Genomic DNA, 26,377 nt, shown 5'->3' with positions numbered 1-26,377 from the left:
GTGTGTGTGTGTCTTCTGGTGAAGTGCACATGCGCGGGGCACGGTGTGATGCGCGATATTACTGTCAGAGAAAATTACAGGCGTTTTACGGAAATACAAACCAGTATTACTGCGAGAGGAAATTAAAGGTACACAATACAGTGACGCATATTACAGCCACATACAAGCCAGTATTACTGTCAGAGAAAATTAAAGGCATATTACTGACACGCAAGCCTTATTACCGCCAGAGAAAATTAAAGGTATATTACGGACGTACAAGCCAGCGGACGTACAAGACAGTATTAAAGACACACGATACACGGCGGCAGCCCACGAAGGACGGTCAGCTCAGCAACTAAACATCAAAAAAAGAAAGACTGAAAGACAAAGAAAAATATGACCAACAAACAGAATGAGGTCAAGGTCCCTTGCCATTTCATATAGACTGTTCCTACTAATGTTTATGCACTACTGTTCTGGCGCCCGTTATTGTAACGGGCTAAATGACTAGTCTGTTATAATGTTTTTCCTCCTTCCTGGACAGACTCTTTCACATCATCCATCCATTATCTAATCAGCATAAAGCAGTTCCAGGCCTTGTACTGGCAACTCTGTGCACAAAGCAGTCAGTCAGGAATGGAGCTACACAACAACATCACGGGGTGAATGGAGAGTCTCTAATTAACTGAATACACACATCTTTGGGACAAAAGCCTGGATACTACCCTGTCTAATCAAGTCTGTCACAGTGACACATTCTCACGTAACAATTACAATCTGTCATATTGCAATTTTGTTATTTGACTATTGGAGGAAACCTGCACAACCATGACAATCTTTAAAACGTATCTGAATGAGATAACGGGACAGCTTGGCTATTAGCTAAACAAACAAGCTTGATGGACTGAATGGTCTCCTCTCAGTTGTCAGATTTCTTATGTTCTGTATAACCATGAGATAACAAAGTGCACTTTTGATAAAACAGCACCCCAGACTGGAAATTAAATGGAGCAAAGAAATAAACTGCATGTCATTTTCCACTTATTTCTTTGTAATGTAAGTCATGTCTTACCTTGTTGAGACACAACTAATGCACTGATTTTCATCTGGTCCATTGCACTTGTAGCAGGTGGCATCACATAACTGACACTTCTTGGTGTCATCGATATATTCACCTATGGAATAAAAGTGTATTTGGCTTTATTTTAAAAGACTCATGCATCTTTTTTTTCCTTATTTTAAATTAAATTACCAAACAAACAAATAAAAAAAAGGGACTGCACCTGTAACTTATTTTTTTATATAAACATTTCATTTTTGTTTAATTTTTCTTAAAATTTTCTACCAAGTATCTATAAGGTACATGTGACTTACTTATAGTCATAAAATAATTTTTTTTACAATACATAACATGATTTTGGGCAATTTTATAGTTTATTATTACATCTGTGATATCATTCTAGTTCCATTTTGTTGTGGTTGATTGTGATAGGCATGCTGCCATTCTGAATCACCATTTCACTTTGTAACCTGTAGGGGGGTCTCAGAGCCCCTAAACCCAGACACAATTGCACAGATACCAGTCCAGGTGCAAAGGCCCTTTTATTTAAACCCAATGCTTTTACAGGATTTCTTCCAACTTGTCATACACATATTTTTCACCTCCATTCTTCACAGGTGAGCTTTGTCCTCCTCTACTCTTGACTCTGACCTCATGAGTGAGGCAGAGCAGTTTCTTTTGTGCTGGATTTGGGAGCATTGCCAGTGGCACAACACCGCACACAGGAAGCACTTCTGGGTCAGCCCAGGCCTCGATAAAGCAATGCAGAATTTCCCAGGAACACCTTCTGATAGACGCCAAAGGCCCCAAAACTACAATTCCCATGAAGCCCTGTGGGTGTCCAAACTAGAGTCATACCAGAGGAACACTGCCACCTAGCACATAGTAGGAAATATCTGGTTCTGAGAAGTAGTCCCCCCTCTGCCCACCTAATCTGACTGGATGGATGGATATCCCATGTTTTCATTCTGTGTTGGCCTCCAGTCTTGGACAGTGATGGGCAGAAGTCCTGAGAGGTAATGGAACACCATCCATCAAATGCCATTCCATCCATGTCATCCATCACACTACTATCCACAGCCATTGTGTTATTGGTCATTACACCAATTGCTGTATCTGACTGGTGTTGCTATATGAGAGCTCATGTTGACTGTGCTTAAGTGGATGGCAGGGTAACCTTAGTATCCAGGATTTTGCATTACAGCTGTAAAGTATAGGACTTTAAATTATCAGAATTACAGATGTTCAAGTCCTAAGACATTTGATTCACCCATTTTGGACTTTGATAACCAATTTTCTGACTTTTGGTTGGTATTTTGACCATCTGACTCTCCCTAGACTACTACTCCTCTGCCTGTTTCTTTAAAGAATTTTCATCTCCTGGTCATGTCTTTATTTTCCTTTATTTTTAGGCTGGCAGTGTGATGCAGTGGTTATGGCTTTGGACCTCAAACCCCGAGGTTGTGTGTTCAAATCCCACCACTGACACTGTGTGACCCTAAGCAAGTCACTTCACCTGCCTGTGCTCCAACTAGAAAAAGAAATGTAACCAATTGTATTGCAGATGTTGCAAGTCACCTTGGGTAAAGACATCAAATAAATAAATGTATTTCGAAAGTCTCCTGCCTTTGCTATTTTTAGTAAGATCCTTACACCTATCAGGCATAAATTTAAACTACAACACTGGAGGCAAACATGACCGGGGTTGTGAAGTTTACGAAAGTACAATTTATTATTTCAAGTCAGTTTTGTTGGTGGCATGATGCTGAATATAAAAGATAATTTACATTAAAGCAGCTAATGTCATCAACGTGACTTGTGTTCGCCATCACTTACACCTATTCACTTTTTACTTCTCTTGTATCGTTACTTTTTACAACTTTAAATTAACACACCGTATTTTAGTAGCAGCTGTGGTCTGAACTTTGTATTGAGTGTTCTATCAACTTACTCAAATACTTTAATAGCATATTACTGACTCAGATTTACTTTTTGAAAGTAACAGATCCAAACATTCTGTTGAGGTAAAGAAAATAAACAGTAGACGAAGACGAACACAAAATAAAACAAAACTATGATGCAGATACAATCTAATTCTGAATGCATGACCGCTAATGAATAATAACATGACTTAGAATCTCATAATCTTTCCATGCTTGAAAAGGAAAAGAAACTGCACAGACACACAATCCTTGAACCTGGCCGGAGTGACAGCAGTGTTGATTCTGAATGTGTCGCTTGTGTTCACAAGGATTTCTTCTGAGTATGTCAGTCAATTTTCACAGTGAAAATAAACGCTGGAGGGTTGATTGGGAAGTTCTCTCTGCAGTGTTTTCAGTAAGTTAAGTGTTAAGTTAATGAGTGACTCTAAATTGGTGAGTGCGAGGGTTAGTGTTCATGTGCCCAGTGATCAGCTAGAATTGTGTCCAGGTTTGGTCCTTGTGTTGATTCCAGTGCGCCAGTGTTAACCTTCAGCTTCCCACAAACCAGTAAAAACAGCTTCACAAAACAAAGCTATGTATGACATTACATGGAAGATAAGCTTTGGCCGTGGTTTTTTTATGTACAGTAAATTGATTTAACCTTTTCTAAATCTGATTGCTAACCCTCTTTACCGTTACCAATTCCCCTGGGAAAAATGAGCCAAAAATGTTGATTTTTTTTCAACAAGAAAAATGTTGAATAAAATAGAGCAGGAAAAGGTATTTCTAGTGTTCACTTCTTTAATAATTCAGATTTAGCGCAAATCTTTGGTGTGATATGTTTTGAAACAACCACCGATGCATGGCAGTTTTGCAGTTGGTACAGTAAAGGCGTGTTTCTTCACAGACTTTCCTTATATTTTTATCTGTTGCTAGCAAACAAGAGGGTAGAGTGTCAGTACCTGACCTACAATATCAACGGCGTTATTGCAGGCTACCACAGTGGAGGGATAAACTGATTTCCACATTTCTCCTGACAAGGAAATTAACAGTTGCTGCATTGTGAGCAGTGCATAGGGAGCTAACGTCTTGCTTGTCATCACACTTGATCACATTAATTTTTCCCTTTTTGTCACACAACTAGTGTTGCATCAAAGGTAAGCTTCGGGTGAACAAATTAAAATCAAGGTGACCCGGTTTTACTGTGCCATATTATGCATCAGTTTGCACTTTCCATGTCAACGTCTGATGATCAATTCACTTTGTCATCATTATCGCTCAATTTGAACAATAGTGCAGCTGGATGATAAATTGGACTGGACTGCCAATACTGATTCTCTGTGCAAGAGAGGACAGAGCCAGCTATACTTCCTTAGAAGACTGGTGTCCTTCAACATCTGCAATAAGATGCTACAGATGTTCTATCAGATGGCTGTGGCAAGCGCCCTCTTCTACGCGGTGGTGTGCTGGGGAGGCAGCATTAAGAAGAAGGACACCTCACGCCTGGACAAACTGGTGAGGAAGGCAGGCTCTATTGTAGGCATGGAACTGGACAGCTTGACATCTGTGGCAGAGCGACGAGCGCTGAGCAGGCTCCTGTCAATCATGGAGAATCCACTGCATCCACTAAACAGTATCATCTCTAGACAGAAGAGCAGCTTCAGCGACAGACTGCTGTCACTGTCCTGGCTCCACTGACAGACTGAGGAGATCGTTCCTCCCCCAAACAATGCGACTCTTCAATTCCACCTGGGGGGGTAAACGTTAACATTATTCAAAGTTATTGTCTGTTTTTACCTGCATTTTTATTACTCTTTAATTTAATATTATTTATTGTATCAGTAAGGTGCTGCTGGAGTATGTGAATTTCCCCTTGGGATTAATAAAGTATCTATCTATCTATCTATCTATCTATCTAATAGTTCAGTTTCAGTTCATTTTAAAACTGCCATTATGGATTTTCACTAGCCATTGTGTTTTTCGTTGGAGGCTCTGCCCCACTCATAAATATTGATTAACTACCTAAGCAACCATAAAGTGGCAGAAAGCATATAAATATATTTAGTCTTTTTGCAGAATGATGTTACTTCATCCAGTAGATGGCAGCAGACTACTGTCCTGAGAGTTATTCAGGCTTAACACTACAAAGTGTATCATTACACGTCACCTCATGCACAACTTGGGTATAACCATAATTCCTTAGAATTCCAAGTCCAAGTCCTACCCGGGTTTAACGACAAAGAAGTTAAAAGGATAATTTTGGAATTATTCAAGTTGAAGCTATTTTGTCATTGTTATGGCATTTAATAATTGGATGCAATGTGTTCTAAATTTAAGACTTTTACAATGGAGAACAAGTGACTTAAGTCCATATGTGAAAACAAAACACTATTTTACTGAGCATGTCCACTTAAATCAAAACCTTTGCACCTTTAAAGAAAACATTCTTTCCTTGATTCTGGGACATGTGGCAACAAAAGTAAATTCAAAGTAATACATTTTATCACAGATTCTTGGTATCATTTTTGTTAACATAAGGATAATGTTTTGGTTATGCTTGTCTGCTCACAGCAGCCATATTTTGAGGAAGTTGTTATTTTTTTCTACAGTTGTACACCCAATTGCCAGTTGTTCTAATCCTCGCCAGAGCGTCTGGCTGCATATTTTCCTCCTTTTGTCTCTCCAATTCTATTTCAGCAATGGTTATGTTTTGCCATAGCTTAAAACAAATGATGCTATGCTGTTGAACAAAAATGAGATGTGTAGTAAACTCTCCTCAACAATTAACACACGTTTAAAATGTTTATAACAAACCCGACTTAGTTACCATGTTGAAATTTCTCCAAGTTGCCATCATCCTCAATGAAATTTCTTAGCTAGAAGAAAAATAGTTTTGAAGTAAGTGAAATGTTCTCCGAGATTGGTTTTAGCTTGCCTGATTTTAGGCAGGCCCTTAACCTCTTTAGCATTAGACCCGAGTGTTACTCGGGCTGTAAAAACAGTGCTAAAAGCGTTAGTCCTGAGTGTCACTTGAGCAACTGTTTAGACGCGTCTCGTGTAAGACTCTAAGTTTACTCAGACTGTAAAAGTGCCAACTGTCTTCATGCAGAGCATTACTCAGGCAATGGTACAAGCGTGTCTTGTGTAAGCATCAGGCCTGAGTGTTACTCGGGCAGTGCTGTAGACGTGTCTTCTCCTAACCTTATAATGGTGTCTCAGAAGAAATGCCTCACATCAGCAGTGATGATGAATTGAGTCTGTCTTTAGGCAGTGAAACTGAAAGTGACATGTGCAGGGTGCATTATATCATTATTATACTTTCTAAACTTCTGACTTTGTACTTTTAGTATTTTGCGCGTTTTACTGTTGAAAGTTGAGATGTAATAAAAATGTGATTTTTAAGCCAAAAAATGCAACAGTTTTTATGTGTGTTGTTGAGAAAAAATGTACTGCTAAGGAGCCTAAATTTTCCAAAATTCTAGGCATACATTTGCGTTTCAGGTTTCCTTTGGAACTTGAAGAGTAGAACCTGTCCCAGATGGATGAGGACCCTACCCAGCCGGGACGCCTGGATGGTCCCCGTGATGGACAATACTTCCCCTGGGCCACAAGGGGGCAGCCGCCCGGGTCTGCTTATGGGCCACTGGACCGGAGTTGGGACATTCACCCCTACCGGAAGACGTGGTCACCACCAGGGGCCGCCCAGACAGTCGCGAAGTCCTAGATGGCAGCACTTCCGCCACACCAGGAAGTACTGCAGGAAGAATTCCCAGGGGCACCCGGAGTGCTTCCAGGGACTCTCTGGACTCTTCCGCCACACCAGGAAGTGTCATCAAGGGGAGCACCTGGAGCTCATCCGGGTCAGTATATAAGGGACCGCCTCCCTCCAGAAGAAGAGCCAGAGTTTGGAGGAAGGAGACGAATCTTGTGAGGAGGGGAGAGGCGGTGAGAAAGAGAAAGAGAAGAAGAAAGAGTGTTGGAGGAAGGCATTGTGGTGCTGAAAGAAATAAAAGAAGTGTGTTTTGGACATTCTGGTGTCTGTCTGTCTGTGGCCGGGGGTATGCTTTCCAGAAACCCTTTAAAGCAGGGGTGGTGAACTCCAGGCCTGGAGGGCCGCAGTGGCTGCAGACTTTCATTCTAACCATCTTCTTAATTAGTGACCAGTTTTTGCTGCTATTTACTTCTTTTAATTAGCTTGACTCGGGCCCCTTAGTTGTTTCTTTTTCCTTAATTATCGGCCAAACAATAATGAGACACGAAACAAGCGGCCACATGACCAGCTCACCTGTGCCCAGCACACAGAATCTGAAAATAGAGAAAGGTGGAGGTCTCAGTGAGGCTGATCTCTCAGGTCATCAAAACATCTTGATGGTGTTCTTAGAAAAAAAACATAAAATCATCAGTTTTGGAAATGTCTGCTGTGGCAGAATGAATAATTAAATAACGGGTTTAATTAACAGCAAGCATTGGCGTCTCATTACGAAACTGGTTGGAGTTTGAAGCCCCAGGTTAAGCTGGTTATCTGTTGGCTCGTTTCACATCTCATTTCTGTTTGCCTCTCATTTACTGAGGAAACGAATCAATTCAGAGGACCGAGTCCTTAAAAACAGGGCTATTAAAATGAAGGTAAAAAAGTGAATTAGCAGTGAAAACTGGTCACTGATTAGGAAAAGGGTTAGAATGAAAACCTGTAGCCACTGCGGCCCACCAGGCCTGGAGTTTGACACCCGTGCTTTAAAGCAACATATTAATTGTTTTTTGTGACACGCTTTAAAGGATGTATGAATTGGTATGATGTACATTTATAGTAGTTTGCATCATTATCTTTATTAGGAATCTCATTGCTTACTTATCCATAATGCGATTTAGCACTTTGCCCATTCAACAAAAATTATGAATATTAGTGATGAGAAAAATGATTAGTGCAAAACTGAATTCACAGTAAATTCACACTGGCACATACTTTTATCTGCAAGTAAAGAGGATCATAGGTAGAGAGGAACCACCTATAAGCACCTGGGGGGCACTTTTCCACTGCTAAAATCTATTTACCTGGATGAATGGCTGCCCGTAAGTCTCGGGAGGGATCCTGGTTTGGATCAGCTTAAAGAGCCAGAAAAAGTCAGCGCAGATGGAGTTACCTTTGACCTGAAATGAGCAATCTGAAATGGAAAGCAGAAAATGCGCAAGACACATAAGAGTGGATGAGGCTCCACCATGCTTGAAGTATAACAAAACTACTGGCAGTGCTCTTTTTATGGTGAAGGTTACACTTAATCAAAGAGGGGGTGGGGGACCCCACTAAGCTTCAAGTGCTGCGATATGTCAATATGTAACCAAAGAGGCAGGAGGGGGGGAGGCAGGGAGGGGAGTTTTACCCATGTGAAGATTCACTAAAAGGTGAAATCAGAATTGCTGCCTGTACTGCATATCGAGAAGTAGCAGCCCACTCCAAGTACTAGAACTCCATGGAAGGAGTGGAGGCAGAAAGCAATGGAGGCCAGCCAAGGAAGGAGCAATAATTCTGGACATGGAATAACCCTTGGAAAGCAATATTCCTGGCTTTTTAAACCAAATAATTTTTAAAACCCCAAAAAACTAATTTTAGTGAGTTTAGCAACTGTAAAAACGCATGAAGGCCAAATTTTTTGGCCAATTTTGGGAAACTGTGCATAAAATAAAACTATGCTGTTTTGCTCACAAATATTCATTTGTATTTCTGATTTTGGCGATGGATATTTAATATCAAATAAAGTATGTGTGACCAGCTGCTTCAGAATTGGAATAGGGGAGGCAAAAAAGAAGTTATCACACTAATATATATTTGTGTTAAAGGTTTGTAGTGATTTGTAAAATGTACAGATGGATTGATTGTGCTGGCATTGTATATGATGTTGGTTATCCATCTTCTCATGAGTTGCTGATATCTGTCTGATCCTTGTCCTTGTCTGAAAAGTGAATTTACTGTATCTTTTGCACATTCACGGTGTGATGGCTGCTTTGGATGATTGACTGAATGACACAGCACTTCTTCATTCTACAGTTATGGAGTTTAGTCTGTGGTGTATGAGGATGTAAAAAATCTGAGAACTGGGGGCAGTAGCCAGGCTTATTCCAAAAGACCACAGACCTGGAGGGTCCTAAAGTTTTCTTCATTTCCTCCCTTGTCAACTGACCATATCTTCTGTTAGCTGGGGCTCCTGCAGGGTCAGCACGAGGAGTGAGGCGATTAGACAATCACCTCAGAAAACACTTAAGGGTAGCATTTATATGCAAAACTGTTTTTATAATACAGTGGAACCTCTAGATACGAGTTTAATTCGTTCCAGCACTGAGCTTGTATAGCGAATTTCTCGTATCTAGAACAAACTTCCCCATTGAAAATAATGGAAATCCAGTTAATCCGTTCCGCACCCCAAATATATTAACATAAAAATCAATTTTCCTAACAAACAACACTGATAAATTATATATACTGTAGTCTACCTTTAATAAATAACACTGGTAAATAATATAACTGATTATTAAAAGAATCAAAACAGGTGTCCAAAGTGCAGTAGAGCATTCAATAAATCTTTAAATAAATAATCCTTAAAACAGTTGTGAAGTGGAGGTTTAAAATACACAAGAATAACAATCCTTTAACACGAGGTTAAAACGTCAAAAGGATGCAGTCTTTAAAAAACAGATGACAATCCCCGGTGCTTCTTCTCTGTTAGCGTCTCACCTGCGGGCTCTGCAACAGGCGAGACACTCTTAATGCAGCTGACCTTCTCTACACCGTCCTGCTTCAGCTGTTTGGCTCGCCTGTTCAGCTCACTGTTCAGCTACACGCGAGCCTGCCCACTCTCCTGCCCGCTCGCGCTCTCTCTCTCTCTTTTCTTTTACTTCTTCTCCCCCCTTAACCGGCTCGCGCTTCTCTATATATGCGGGGAGGACATGGCAGCTGCAGCCCATCAGCCACAGGAACAATCATGGATGTGGGCAGTTTCCCACCTGTGCACTTAAGTGAGAAATGCAGACAACGCAGATCGCGGCTCGCAACTGCTACCACGCCCCCTCGCTAAGCTGAGAGCTATACCCACAGCCTGGCTCGTGGCTCGTTATGTGAGCCAATGCTCGCATTTAGATCAGAAATTTTCGCTCATACTTTCCTCGTATCTTGAATTTCTCGTATACAGAGGTGATCGTATCTCGAGGTTCCACTGTATTCAAAACTGAGTAATAATGCAAAAAAATGAGTTAATTATGACCCTCAAGAACACACACACACATAGATAGTGTTTTATTCACAACCCCAATTCCAAAAAATTTGGGATGCAAAAAGAATACAATGATTTGCAAACCTATAACCATAAACCCATATTTTATTCATAATAGAACGCAGCTGCTGAACAGTTCTGGATCGACTTGGTTGTATTTTTCATTTCATGATGTGCCAAATGTTCTCAATTGGTGAAAGGTCTGGAGTGCAGGCAGGCCAGTTCAGAACCCAGAACCTTCTACTATGAAGCCATGCTGTGTGCAGTTTATAGCATTGTCTTGCTGAGATATGCAAAGCCTTCTCTGAAAAGACATTGTCTGGATGGGAGCACATGTTGCTCTAAAACCTTACAATACCTTTCAGCATTGATGGTGCCTTTCCAGTGCACTAATGCACTCCCATACCATCAGAGATGCCGGCTTTTGAACTGAGCACTGATAACAAGCCGGATGGTCCCTCTTTTTAGTCCGAAGTGTCCATGTTTTCTGAAAAGAATTTCAAATTTTGTTTAGTTTGACCACAAGACAGGGTCCCACTTTGCCTCAGTCCATTTTAAATGAGCTTTGGCTCAAAGAAGACGGTGGCGTTTCTGGATCATGTTCACATATGGCTTCTTCTTTACATGACAGAGCTTTAACCTGCACTTTTGGGTGGCACAGCAAACTGTTCACAGACAATGATTTCCTGAGCCCATGCAGTGTTTTCCATGACAGAATCATGTCTGTTTTAAATGCAGTACCACCTGAGGGCCCAAAGATCACGAGCATCCAATATTGATTTTCAGCCTTGTCCCTTGCATACAGAGACTTCTCCAGGTTCTCAGAATCTTTTGATAATATTATATACGGCAGATGATGAGATTTTCAAAGTCTTCACAATTTTATGTTGAGGAACATTATTCTGAAATTGTTCCACATTTTGTAAATGCAGTTATTTGCAGATTGGTGAACCTCTACCCATCTATGCTTCTGAGAGCCTCTGCCTCTGTAAGATGCTCTTTTTATACCCAATCCTGTTACTGATCTGTTTGCTAATTAACCTAAATGTTCCTCCAGCAGTTTCTTTATAGCACCACTTACTTTTCCAGCCTTTTGTAGTCATGTCCCAACTTTTCTGAGATGTGTTGCTGCCATCAAATTCAAAACAAGCGAATATTTTTCATGAAATAGTAAAATATCTCACTTTCAACATTTGATACGTTTTACTGTGAATAAAATGTGGCTTTATGAGATTTGCAAATCATTGCATTCTGTTTTTATTTACATTTCACACAGCATCCCAACTATTTTGGAATCAGGGTTGTATATACTACCTGTAACAATTGAGACATATTTAAATTTCAAAATTCACACTCGCACACAGCGAGTTTTAGAGAATCACTACATACAAACACACACTTAAGCTACAGTTAAGTGCATGAAACTGGTGTTAATGAATGTCACATATAATACAGTATATACTAATTTGACATTTTCTAAAATGTTCTTAAAGGGTCCATCACTTGCAGAATGTCTGTTTAATGTCTCTTAAGCTTGCACTACAGTGATCCCTCGCTATATCGCGCTTCGTCTTTCGCAGCTTCACTCCATCGCGGATTTTAAATGTAAGCATATGTGAATATATATCGCGGATTTTTCACTGCTTCGCGGATGTCTGCGGTCTACAGTACGTGTGCTTCCTCAGTTGATTTGCCCATTTGAATTCAAACAAGGGACGCATTTGAATTGAAACAAGGGACGCTATTGGTGGATGGCTGAGAAGCTACCCAATCAGAGCATGCGGTTAAGTTCCTGTGTGCTGCTGATTGGCTCAGCGATGGAGTGCTGCATTAACTAGGAAGTACTGATCTCACTCATTCAGCATTAACGTGCACAAGCGCCAACAGAAGATGCAAATGATTGCAGAAAAGGTAAAAGTTTTGGATATGTTGAAGGAAGGAAACAGCTACACCGCTGCAGGACACCATTACAGCATAAATGAGTCCACGATTCTTTTTATTTAAAAAGGAGGAAAAGCATATAAAATCTACGGCCGTAGTGTCTTTTAACCAGGGCGCAAAATGAGTTGCAAGTGGATGTTGTAAGGCAGTAGTCTGGATGGAATCTGCTTTAGGGATTTGGATTGAAGAGTGATGGAAGAAGTACAACGGCGGTGCTACACAGTCGCCTGAAGAGGCTCCTTTAGAAGAGCTGTAACGCTATCCTTTGTTGTGCAGTAAAATTAAACTCATCGTTATCGGACAAGTCGTCGTGTCATTGTTGGTGAGTAACCATAATTAATTATTTACGTACAGTACTTATTACATGTACATAGTTTAGTGTCACTGTACACACATTTTATTGTATACAATTTTTCTTGCATTGTACATATTTATTGCTGGTGGCCTGTCTGTCGTAATGGCTGTAACATATGTGATATCGGAGACGCTTGATATCTTTAAAATAATATTTAGGTTTTACTGTATGTAAACTGTGTTTACATACATAATTTCAACGAATCTTACCTAATATCTAAGAGAATACAAAGGGTTTATGCTGTATAATTGTGCGTGAAATGTTTATAATAGTGTGGGAGAGTTTATAAGGGCTTAAAATATATAAAAATAACCACATGAACATATGGTTTCTACTTCGCGGATTTTCTTATTTCGCGGGTGGCTCTGGAACGCAACCCCCGCGATGGAGGAGGGATTACTGTATATGTGTTTAGTTAAAAAGGGCAAGTGATTTTTAACTTGTAGGACAGAGTGTGAACCAGCCAAATTATTTTGAGAAGCATCTAGAAGGAGCAAAACAGATGATCTTAAGTCTGCATTCGATTTTGCAATTACAAAACTCAAAACCATTTATTGGGGTTGGAAAAAGTGGTAAATAATATATGTGCATTATTGTTGTAATGCCTATTTTGCATGTTTGTTTTAAAGGTGAGTTTTTTTTGGCACATTTTCCACAAATGAATACTCACATGGTTTATTTCTTTTTTATTTTGTCTGTTGCTCTGAGGATGCAGTGTTGCGGGACTATTGTATCATGAGGCCTGCATGACTGTTTGTGTTTTGTGTGTGGATTAAGTGGATCGTCTTACACCTAGTAAGGTTAAAGGGGGAGGAAGGGCATCAAAAATGTACCTCGCCTCAGGGCACAGTGTCAGCTTTTCTTCAATGACATTTGATGGGGAAATGAAGAGAGGCATACTTGTATTTAGCTATGGCACGAGAAACATTTGTTAAAAACATGTAACGACTGAATCATTCTTGCTTTGTCTCATTTACACTTTTTGTAGTCTCTTATTCTTTCTGTAATCGTCCCCTGTATTGTAATGAAAGCCATTTTCTGGGGTGCGTGGATGCCTGTCACAGTTGTATTTTAGACACCTGGTGGTGAGACAGACACACACAACACAAACTAAAGAAAACAGTTAAAAAGAAAACTACAATCTTTATGCAGCGCCATCTTTATTTTTGTAGACAGAAGAAAAGATAGGAAGGTTTTACATTTAATTGGACGTCACTTCCATTTCTCTTGGAGGCTGGTGTATTTATGGATGGCAGACAATACTGCCTGCTGCCTGTCCTTCGACTACACAGTGCCCTGGAAGTCTAACTAAGTCTAAAGGATGGAAACTCAGTCCGTCCATTTATATGACAAGCAGATCATGTTAAATTGGTTCATTTCATACAAAATATTACATACGAAACAAACACTAGTGAAGTCAGACATGAGGCAACACCTCCCTAATTGGCATTTTTTAACAATTTGATGTCAAAAAAAAATTGCTAAATTTGACAGGCATTTCAGAAACTTCCAAAAATCTTGACTTTTCAGGTCAGTTTTCAAAAACATGCAATTTCTAGTAGAGATGTGGCCAAATTTGATCTAATTCAAACATTCAAAGTTTATATATTTTTGGGGGTAAAAGACCAACAGTTTCAAATTAAATTATTGTGCAACATATAAAGTGTTTATTTAGCCAGAGACTCTGGGAGGAAGAAAGTTAGAAAACTTAGGAATTTAATAAGAAACATTACATGTCTGAGCAAACAAACATGTAACCATAACAAAAGGTTAGTGTTCCAATTAGCTCATTGCTGAGTGCTTAATTCTATGAAATTAATATTATATTTTTATTTGATTTATTCATCTAAGATGTGAAAACATTTGTTCAACATTTGGTGCAGAAACAATGAGTTCAGCATGCATTTTGTCCCTCTGTATGTACTTCTGCTTGCCAATAACAAAAAATGTTACCCCAACCCTAAAAAAAACAAAAAGATTATGGCAACAAATATTTATATTTCTAGCAGTAGTACTCACTGTTCTTTTAAGATATTATAGTGAATCCATCCATGCCTTTCTGAGCCTGATTGCACTTCAGTGTGAAGGAGAGCCGAAGTCTGTCATAGTAGCATGAGGGCAAACCATGCTGCCCAACACTAGCATTAAAACTGGAACTTCTACAAAATACTTCTGCCTCTCAAAGAAAAGATGTTGGTTCAAATGCTAGCCCAGTCATTGTCTGTGAAGTGTTAACACATCTTTCTATTTCTACTGTACCATTTCCCTGACTGGTGCGAAAAAGATGTGCACCGTAAAGGACCGGTTAATTGTAAAACCCTCCAAGTGAGTGAGCGGGTGCCATTTTGAGGATTAGCGAAGCCTTGAGACAGCTTGGCATCCCATCCAGAGTTGGTTTCTGCTTTGTGTCCACTGCTGGCAGTTTAGAAAATAAAGTACTGGAAAAAATCAGGTTTAAGAGATGGATGGATTACCATCTTCTTGATGTATTTTATTTAACAGCTCCACTGGTTCTTTACAAATATTAACTCAATGAAGAACTGTTTAGTCCCACTTCTAACTTATGGCAAATGTTTTATGGGGTAACAGTTTTCAGGGTTGTGGTTTCAGTGTAGTACATCAATAAACAAAAGAAAAATGGTGTGTTTGTGGCACTGTATGGGGTTGTCTTCCACTCCAGTACATTTCAGCCATCCAACTGGAACAGTTCCACCTTGAAAAGAATTACTAGAAAAATGCTTCCCCTATCACTATGATGAGTGACGATTGTGGTGTAGAATTTGAGGTTGTTTCGAAGTAAAGAGCAAAGAAGAGCCTGTAACATCAGGTGATTTTCATGGGTATCAACTTGTCATAAATATTGATGTGGGGCAAAAAAATTATAAGCTACAACATAAATACTAATCCAACAAACAATATCAATTAAATTACTATGTAAGATATAAAAATAACCAGATTGGTTGAAAAAAATATATTTATTTATTAATTACAGCATTGTAAACATTGTCACCTTCTATATACTCCCCCTCCCGATCTCTACACCGGTCCATACATATCTTCTATTGATTGAAACAGTGCTGGAAGTCTTCTTGCTTGAGGCTCTCCAACAGGCTTGCCATTTTTGTCTTCACTTCACCCATTGAAGAGAAATGTGTTCCCTTCAGGTCACTTTTGATTTTTGGGAACAAGTAAAAAAATCGCAGGAAGCTAAATCGGGCAAATAGGGCGGATGATCGAGGACAGGAATGTTTTTGTCAGTCAAAAACTGCTTTACGGAAAAAGTGAAAATTTGCGAGAAATTTGATGTTGATACTCTGTTCGATTTGTTCACCCAACATTATCGTGGCAACTTGTGTAGCGATTGTTGTGAAAATACTAACTGGGCTATTCAGGATATACCTAGCTGGTCGGCGGTTTGAGAGGGTGTGTAAGGGAGATATAAGTTCTGTGATTCACATTCGTCCGACTTCCACACAGTTTTCCAGGAAAGCCCAGAGCCCAGTCTGGATATATTTGCATCTCACCTCGTAATACTCTTTAAACTGGTATAGCACATGAGACATGAATGCATAAAAAAATAAAAAATAATGATCAACACGCCAACAGGGCTGCAAGTCCAGGCTTTCAATATACTGCTAAAGGTCAATTTTATTCAAAGTATAAACATCTTTGAATTAGGTCTAAATTAGAACCTGTGCTAAAATTCCAAAAAATATTGCCCTCCATTGTTCACCAGCACCTCTGACCTGACTTACTGCACTCTTCACATTCTCTTCTGGCATGCTAAAAAAGTTCCTAAGAGTCAGTCTCTCGCTGGAATAACTCTTGACCTTGTGCATTGATTGGACGGTGATAATGTGTTTGTTGCATAAGTAGCTTAGGACACAATAAGCAGGAACTATGGATACATGTTTAAAGACGATCATTATCCATGATGTCATTGAATTGTGTGATTATTTTAGGCTAATCATTTTATTTCAGGGATCAAAATTTAATGAGTGTGTTGATGGAGCTGCATAGTAGATTATGATTATCATGTCACGATCACCATAATATACCTGTCAGGCTGGTGAGTTAAATAGAAAGCTACCCTTCCAGATGCTTGTTTACACTATTGTTAAATACTGATCTCTTTTTCTCTCGTGTGACAAAGATTCAATCTTTTTTGAAGAATGTCAAATGACGTTACTTTTCTACATAGTCACCTTCCTTTGCGATGCAATTTTCCCAGCGTTGTAACAACTTTTTAGTGCCATCAGCAAAAAATGCTTTTGGTTGAGTGCGTAGCCACTGATGCACCGCTAGATTCTGTCCTCATTCTTCATGGTCGTGGCTGTAGCTGAACGTCTGGAGCATTCTGCATCCATCACACTAGAACAGCTATTTTCGAACATTTCAATCCACTCATAGACAACTCTACAAGAGAGAACTTTATCCCCATACTGAGCACACATGCAGAGATGAATTTGTGCTCCCGGCACACCTTCTGCCCAACAAAACCCGTACGACAGACGTTTTGCAGCCATCTTTACCACAAGGTGACAACTCTTATACTAAACTGCAAGGGCAGCTGGCTTTCAAGGCAGAACTAATCACATGACACTCTCAGACATGACCAATTCCTACTCCTCCCGCCTTCACTGTTTCTTCCAACGAAAGTATAAAAGTGCAGAAACTTTTTGAACATCCCTCGTATATCAAGTAGAAGAGTAGGGTCCTTAAATACAATATCATGACGCAAGTCTCTCAAAAGGAGTTTGGTGATCAGCTTAAGGTCAGATGGCCAGGAGGAAAAAAAAAAAAACCTTAAGCTGGAGAAAAAAAGGCACAACCTGCATGGGTTCAAAGGCCAAAAGACCACCCAGCCCCCAATGGCATTCTACCTAACATAAATGTTCTTAATTCATTCCTCATTGTTTCCAGGCTGCATATGAGAGGACTCAACAAAGTTGGTCTTGTGGACAGCTGGGCCACCCACCTTCATTCCATCATCACAAGGGGCAAATCGCCTGCAAATTGCCACCACAGAAAAAGCAAAAAAGACAGCAGAGAAAAGTAGAGAATCTTGCCAAGTGATTCCTCATTCATGCCCACAAGTTTCTACATGCAGATCCGGCAGTGATGAGTTGTGTCTTTGAGGTGAATTCACAGATGACCCGCACTGCAAATAATTTACAATCTGCATATAGCTGGTTATCTACTAGGTGGCATTTGTCTGATTAATTCATTTTTATTTATTTAGATAATTAAGTATAGATATCGGTACACAGTAATTGCAAAAATAATAAGAACAGTCAAACAAAAAAACAGGATACGAGACAAACAATAAGAACTGAGGTGCTTGTACCTTCAAGCTGACTCAAATGCGGCCGGCATTGACTTTTCAATTCATTTTTACCATTGTGACTTTTTTCTAGTATTGCTCCCCCAACTATAGGATAGTGGTTGGGGGGGCAGCTGTCCGTATACCCTCCCATAGACAGCACCTATGCTGATTTCTAAAACTGTACTTTACCTGTTGTACAATATACAATATACATTTTTTTTTTATAATTGCATACTGAGTTCAATTTGATTTCTCCGGTGTGTGTGTTTGTGTGCATTTTCAAATGCTCTCCATATTACCTGTCAGGTGGTCTGTTGTTGCTGTCACTTAGAGAGACTCCAATCACCCAGAATTCTGAAATGGATTACTGGGACAGTGAATGACTGGATAAAACCTTCTTTCACCAGTCAAAGTCAAATGATTCAATTGTAAATCAGTCTTTCCAATCCATAACTTCAATAGCCATTACTGTTTTTTTTTTTTTTTTTGCATACAAGTACAGTAGAATTAAATGTGAGAAAAACATTTTGGTCAAAGTTGGTCTTTGATATTAAATTGGAATTGTCAAAAGAAATGCTTCAATACAGCAAAACCTGGTTTATCTCAGAACAACTGGACACACTTCCCTTTTAAGTAACTAAACTATGGAGTTGTGATGGAAAATTAAAGTTGATTATTAATCATTTTGAGTAGTGACACCACGTCTTAATGGCTCAGATATAACTGATACAATATTTTGCACAAATCCAAAATATTTTTACAATGTAACATTTAGATTAATTCTTTACTTAACTATGAATAGAGAAAAAAAATGTGTCTATCAACTACGATAACATTTGTTAAATGCCTTTTTCTTTCTTTTGCTGGTCACTGAAGCATACTTTGCATTTCATTTTGGCAGTACAAGTACGCTGCTTGTGTTCCTTTGACTGGATTTCAGGCGCCTTTGACCTGCCCGGCAGAATTACCTCCTTAATTAGGTCCAAAGAAGAAGAGGCTAATGTGACTGTGACCTCAAGCTGGACTGATCTACCTGAAGTTGGGAAAGACTGGAAGGAGAGAACCTTGCTGCTATTCCTCAAGGCAAACAACCTTCTGCTCTCTGAAAAGAGTATGCATTTATCACAGGTTCAGATTAAAGCAGCAGTAAAAATGACTTTGTACAGAAAATATCACAGAAAAGTGCGGTACTGTATTGCACTAAAAGGAAACAGAGATCACAGAGCTAAGTTAAAATACGTTTTTCCAAACCAAGGAACATCAAATTAGCAGTAACAGACCTCAAGAAATGGTGGTTTTCATTTAGATTTGATCCGCATTCGTTCAACCTTCTTATTTGTTTTGTGATGCCAATGAGCTCAACACATCACAATGCACATACCTGCTTATGGTCATTCCAGAACAATTTATGGCAGATAATCAACCAAATATTCACATACGAGAGACATTCTTCAAACTTTTTTTATTAAGAATTTCAACAACAAATGACATCACCTTTCTACATAGTCCTCTTCATTTGCGATGTAATTTTCCCAGGGTCATACCAGCTCTTTAATGCCCAATTGCTACTCCTCCCGCCTTCACTGTTTCCAACGGAAATATTAAAGTGCAGAAACATTTTGAATGTCCCTCGTATTTGGGATGCAAGAAAAAAATTAAAGTAGCTGGATAAAACCATTCAAACAACTCAAAGACATACAAGCTTGACAAACACAGTGACTAGGCTCTGATGTAAAGCAGGAGTCACTGGCAATGCTGGCATTGACTCAGCTTTGCACACTAGATGACCCGGCAATGTCTCCTTGCCTGGTTTCTCTTTGCCTTCTAAAGAGCCAGAATCTTTCCAGGACACAGCCAATCCTGAGATGTTCCATCACACTCTCAGCATTATAATCAGCTCAATTGTGTTGAGTGCAACCAGTGAAAAACAAGGGACGTTTCAAAGGGACTTGGTGAAGAACAGTCAATAGACAGAAAGGCAACCAGGCTGCTAATGATTGGACAATCTTTAACCAAAACTAAAATATTTACCAGAATTCAAAAGCAAAAAAAAAAAAAAAAAAGTATCAGAATAAGAAAACCTTCACATCTATTTTTTGTACAGTTTCCTTTTTGTTCCACTTTTTAATGTTTGGACACTGTTTAAAACAATTGGCTATCTTAAAACGTATGGCTGCCACGATGTCACAGGTCACTAGCATGTGCGTCACTTGTCTACCAACCACACCTTTAATGAAACTTTGTTTGGGCTCCTTTGGAGGTGCCCTTTGTCATTTTTAACATTTTTTTGAATTATTATTTTTACTGTTATTGTCATTTTGACTTAACTGTCATTTTCAAATACAGTACCCCCCTAATGTTTATGACCAAGACACAATTTTCCTTGATTTCCTCCACAGTTTAAAATTACAACTCACACAATTCAGACCTGATTAAAGTGCACATTGCAGACCTTCATTGAAGGGTATCTGCATACATTTCAGTTGCCCAATGTAGAAATGCCAACATTTTTAATCATGGTCCCCCATTTCAGGGCACCATACACCAATGGTCGGTATATTAAAGCAGTCATATTTAGTACTTTGTTCTGTATCCCTTACACGCAATGACTGCTTGAAGTCCGAGATTCATAGACGTCACCAGGACTTCTCTGGTGGTGCTCTGCCCAGCCTTTAATGCAGCCAGCTTCAGCTCCTGCTTAGCTCAATGGCCATTCAAGAACTTTCCATTTTCTATCTTTGAAGGACTGCCATGTTGCCTTAGCAGAATGTCTGGATCATTATCTTGTTGTACGATGAACAATGTGTTTGGAGGCATTTACTGAAACTTGAGCAGATGTTTCTACACACCTCAGAATGCATTGTGCCACTGCTGTCAGCAGTTCCATCATCAATGAAGATAAGTGTGCCAGGACCTGTGGCAGCCATACATGCCCAAGCCATAACACCCCACCAACATGTTTAACAGATGAGGTGGCATGCTTTGAATCTTGGGCAGTTCCTTTTCATCTCCACACTTTGTTCTTGCCATTACTCTAATACAGGTTCTTCTTTGTCACATCTGTCCACAAGACTTCTTCCTAGAATTCTGTAGGCTCTTTTAAGTACTTTTTCACAAACTGTAATTTGGCCATCCTTTTTTTTTTGTAGCTAACTAGTGGTTTGTGTCTTGCAGTCCATCCTATGTATTTCTGTTCAATAAGTCTTGTGTGGATGGTAGTCTCGGCCCCCATCTAACCCCCGAAGACTGTTTTCTGATCTGTCAGATATGCCTTTGGGGCTTTTTCTATACCAGAGTGAGGATTCTTTCATCATCAGCAGTGGAGGTCTTCCTTGGCCTACCAGACCCATTGCATTTTTTCTTCTTGGTGATATTCCAGACAGTTGATTTAGGTAATCCTAAGGTTTTATTGATGCCTCTAATGGCTTAATTCTTGTTTTTCCACCTCATAATGGCTTGTTAGACTTCAATTGGCACAGCTCCTGTCCTCATGTTTCATAGAACATGATAGTAGTGTTGGAAGGCAGTAATTAAAATTCTGAATAAGGTGGATCCATGTGTACTATTGAAAGAAGGCAGCAAAGCTCAGAAGGAGATGGATCTATGGGTAGGTATTGCTTACAGTAATTGAAACTGCAAGTTCTGTTCATGTATTTGCACCAGCCAGCTCTGTGTTAAGTATGTACTATTTTTAATGTTTTAATTGAAATGAATTATTCACTGATTTTGTACTTATTTCAAGTTGTCATCAGTGTAGTAAACATAATACGCACAATACATAAAGCACAAACTACAAAGTTGCTGCTCATGGCTGTCCAGAAGGGAACATGGATAGACTTGGCGTCTTTTATAAAAATCAAACACATGCATTATTTTATGCACTGAATGAAATATTTTACACCAATATTTTAATTTTAAGTGGCCTATTTATATTTCTGAAATAATGTTTTTACAGCGTCACCCTCTCACTCAAAAATTAAATATTTGCCATATAAAAATGCATTTCAAAGAAATTGTATATTCAATAAACTGTGCTTATTTTTTAGATAGATAGATACTTCATTAATCCCAAGGGGAAATTCACATTCTTCAGCAGCAGCATACTGATACAATAAACAAAATTAAAGATTGATAATAATGCAGGTAAAAACAGACAATAACTTTGAATAATGTTAACGTTTACCCCCCAAGGTGGAATTGAAGAGTCGCATAGTTTGGGGGAGGAACGATCTTCTCAATCTGTCAGTGGAGCAGGACATTGACAGCAGTCTGTCGCTGAAGCTGCTCTTCTGTCTGGAGATGATACTATTTAGTGGATGCAGTGGATTCTCCATGATTGACATGAGCCTGCTCAGCGCCCGTTGCTCTGCCACAGATGTTAAACTGTCCAGCTCCATGCCAACAATAGAGCCTACCTTCCTCACCAGTTTGTCCAGGCGTGAGGCATCTTTCTTCTTAATGCTGCCTCCCCAGCACACCACCACGTAGAAGAGGGCGCTCGCCACAACCGTCTGATAGAACATCTGCAGCATCTTATTGCAGATGTTGAAGGACGCCAGCCTTCTAAGGAAGTATAACCGGCTCTGTCCTCTCTTGCACAGCGCATCAGTATTGGCAGTCCAGTCCAATTTATCATCCAGCTGCACTCCCAGGTATTTATAGGTCTGTACCCTCTGCACACAGTCACCTCTGATGATCACAGGGTCCAGGAGGGGTCTGGGCCTCCTAAAATCCACCACCAGCTCCTTGGTTTTGCTGGTATTCAGGTGTAGGTGGTTTGAGTCGCACCATTTAACAAAGTCATTGATTAGGTCCCTATACTCCTTCTCCTGTCCACTCCTGATGCAGCCCATGATAGCAGTGTCATCAGCGAACTTTTGCACGTGGCAGGACTCCGAGTTGTATTGGAAGTCCGATGTATATAGGCTGAACAGGACCGGAGAAAGTACAGTCCCCTGTGGCGCTCCTGTGTTGCTGACCACAATGTCAGACGTGCAGTTCCCAAGACGCACATACTGAGGTCTGTCTTTAAGATAGTCCACGATCCATTTTTTATTTTATTAAACCTTTTTTTGTTGATGTCTTTATAGAATGCAACACATGCCAAATGTCTTCTTGACACTCTGTAATGGTATTTCGCAAACAAAGCTTGCAGCTACTACAGTGAAAAGATTACATCCTGAGCATTAGAACATTTAAGTGCAAACTACAACTGATCTGATTCACGTCACCGTAGTCTGTCGCAGTCATCGCTAACATTTTTGTGTCACAAATGCACCCAATTTATTAATTGAGAAGATTTCATAAGAAGAATGATCATACATTAATTTTTAGAGTTTCAACCTGCTGTTTAAAATGAAGACAGAATTACAGATGTGGACAACTTTGCTGGTACCCTATGTTTGTATACTCACGCTGTCTGGCCATACTTCCATAATGAGGCTGAGTAATAGAAACAGACAGAGGTGGGATGGAGGGGCTCAGAGTGTATCGAATGTAGTACAAATGTGAATTTATTATTGGGCACTGCTAGTGTATTTCAAGGATAGCAAGTTGCCAGAAGATGAAATATTGATTAGATTTTGTTCTTTAGTTTCCATTACATACTACTTAATCTATATGACACAGTGCAAAACATCCAATATACGGAAAGAAAATTAATTTTCCTGGAGTATTGAACCTAATCTGTACCTTTATTTTAAAATTCTGCTCAAATAGCTCCTGTGAAATGTATTCCTTGTATGGTAAAGCAGGTTATAAATATGACTTACCTTTTTTTTTTTGCTTTCTCTGCATATTTCCGCCCCTTCTTTAACCGCCACCTTACCGTGGTGGAGGGGTTTGCGTGTCCCAGTGATCCTAGGAGCTCTGTTGTCCGGGGCTTTATGCCCCTGGTAGGGTCACCCAAGGCAAACTGGTCCTAGGTGAGGGATGAGACGAAGAGCGGTGATGAATGAAAACTTTGGACGGCATTTTCCCTTGCCCGGACGCAGGTCACCGGGTCCCCCCTCTGGAGCCAGGCCTGGAGGTGGGGCTTGATGGCGAGCGCCTGGTGGCCGATCCTGCACCCATGGGGCTCGGCCGGGCACAGCCCGAAGAGGCAACGTGGGTCCCCCTTCCCATGGGCTCACCACCTATGAGAGGGGCCAAGGAGGTCGGGTGCAGTGTGAGTTGGGTGGTGGCCGAAGGCGGGGATCTTGGCGGTCCGATCCTTGGCTACAGAAGCTGGCTCTTGGGACGTGGAATGTCACCTCTCTGAAGGGGAAGAAGCCTGAGCTTGTGCGTGAGGTTGAGAGGTTCCAGCTAGATATAGTCGGACTCACCTCGACGCACAGCTTGGACTCTGGAATCAATCTCCTTGAGAGGGCCTGGACTCTGTACCACTCTGGAGTTGCCCCCGTTGAGAGGCGGCGAGCGTGTGTGGGTATACTTATTGCCCCCCGACTTGGAGCCTGTTCATTGGGGTTTACCCCAGTAGACGAGAGGGTAGCCTCCCTACGCCTTCGGGTGGGGGGACGGGTCCTAACTGTTGTTTGTGCGTATGCACCGAACAGCAGTTCGGAGTACCCACCCTTTTTGGAGTCCCTGGAGGGGGTGCTAGAGGGCATACCTTCTGGGGACTCCCTCGTTCTGCTGGGAGACTTCAATGCTCACGTGGGCAATGACAGTGAGACCTGGAAGGGTGTGATTGGGAGGAATGGCCCCCCCGATCTGAACCCGAGCGGTGTTTTGTTATTGGACTTCTGTGCTCGTCACGGATTGTCCATAACAAACACCATGTTCAAGCATAGGGGTGTTCATATGTGCACTTGGCACCAGGACACCCTAGGGCTCAGTTCGATGATCGACTTTGTGGTCGTGTCGTCCGACTTGCGGCCACATGTCTTGGACACTCAGGTGAAGAGAGGGGCGGAGCTGTCAACTGATCACCACCTGGTGGTGAGTTGGCTCCGATGGTGGGGGAGGATGCCGGTCAGGCCTGGTAGGCCCAAACGTGTTGTGAGGGTCTGCTGGGAACATCTGGCAGAGCCCCCTGTCAGAAGTAGCTTCAACTCCCACCTCCGGCAGAACTTCGACCACATCCCGAGGGAGGTGGGGGACATTGAGTCCGAATGGGCCATGTTCCGTGCCTCTATTGTTGAGGCAGCTGACCGGAGCTGTGGCTGTAAGGAGGTCGGTGCCTGTCGTGGCGGCAATCCCCGAACCTGTTGGTGGACACCGGCGGTGAGGGATGCCATCAAGCGGAAGAAGGAGTCCTACAGGACCCTTTTGTCCTGTGGGACCCTGGAGGCAGCTGATAGGTACCGGCAGGCCAAGCGGAATGCGGCTTCGGTGGTTGCTGAGGCAAAAACTCGGGCGTTGGAGGAGTTTGGGGAGGCCATGGAGAACGACTTTCAGGCGGCTTCGAGGAGATTCTGGTCCACCGTCCGGCGTCTCAGGGGGGGGAAGCAGTGCAGTGTCAACACTGTATATGGTGGGGATGGTGCGCTGCTGACGTCGACTCGGGACGTTGTGGGTCGGTGGGGGGAGTACTTCGAAGACCTACTCAATCCCATTAACATGCCTTCCAATGAGGAAGCAGAGCCTGGGGACTCAGAGGTGGGCTCCCCCATCTCTGGGACTGAGGTCACCGAGGTGGTCAAAAAACTCCTTGGTGGCAGGGCCCCGGGGGAGGATGAGATACGTCCGGAGTTCCTCAAGGCTCTGGATGTTGTAGGGCTGTCTTGGTTGACACGCCTCTGCAACATCACATGGACATCAGGGACAGTGCCTCTGGATTGGCAGACCGGGGTGGTGGTCCCCCTCTTTAAGAAGGGGGACCGGAGGGTGTGTTCCAACTACAGAGGGATCACACTCCTCAGCCTCCCTGGAAAAGTCTATTCAGGGGTCCTGGAGAGGAGGGTCCGTCGGATAGTCGAGCCTCAGATTCAGGAGGAACAGTGTGGTTTTCGTCCTGGTCGCGGAACAGTGGACCAGCTCTATACCCTTAGCAGGGTCCTGGAGGGTGCATGGGAGTTCGAACAACCAGTCTACATGTGTTTTGTGGACTTGGAAAAGACATTCGACCGTGTCCCTCGGGGAATCCTGTGGCGGGTACTGCGAGAGTATGGGGTACCGGACCCCCTGATAAGGGCTGTTTGGTCCCTGTACGATCAGTGCCAGAGCTTGGTCCGCATTGCCGGCAGTAAGTCGAACCCGTTTCCAGTGAGAGTTGGACTCCGCCAGGGCTGCCCTTTGTCACCGATTCTGATCATAACTTTTATGGACAGAATTTCTAGGCACAGCCAGGGTGTTGAGGGGGTCCGGTTTGGTGGACTCAGGATTGGGTCACTGCTTTTTGGAGATGATGTTGTCCTGTTTGCTTCATCAGGCCGTGAACCTCAGCTCTCTCTGGATCAGTTCGCAGCCGAGTGTGAAGCGGCTGGGATGGGAATCAGCACCTCCAAATCCGAGACCATGGTCCTCAGCCGGAAAAGGGTGGAGTGCCCTCTCAGGGTTGGTAGCGAGATCCTGCCTCAAGTGGAGGAG

At 41.5% G+C, this 26,377-nt stretch overlaps 1 protein-coding gene across 1 annotated transcript in view; it reads right to left on the bottom strand.

Moving 5' to 3' along the window:
• The window catches only part of pcsk5b (proprotein convertase subtilisin/kexin type 5b), a 522,800-nt gene that overhangs the window by 124,389 nt on the left and 372,034 nt on the right, over positions 1–26,377 (bottom strand). Inside the window, exon 21 of the mRNA XM_028802364.2 lies at positions 1,055–1,157. Within this exon, the coding sequence (XP_028658197.2) occupies positions 1,055–1,157 (103 nt within the window). The remainder of the gene's footprint in view (positions 1–1,054; positions 1,158–26,377) is intronic.

Source organism: Erpetoichthys calabaricus, chromosome 5, assembly GCF_900747795.2.
Source record: "Erpetoichthys calabaricus chromosome 5, fErpCal1.3, whole genome shotgun sequence".
NCBI lineage: Eukaryota > Metazoa > Chordata > Cladistia > Polypteriformes > Polypteridae > Erpetoichthys > Erpetoichthys calabaricus.
Note: the sequence above shows the minus strand (reverse complement) of the source record. Positions and strands in the feature narration are given on the sequence as shown.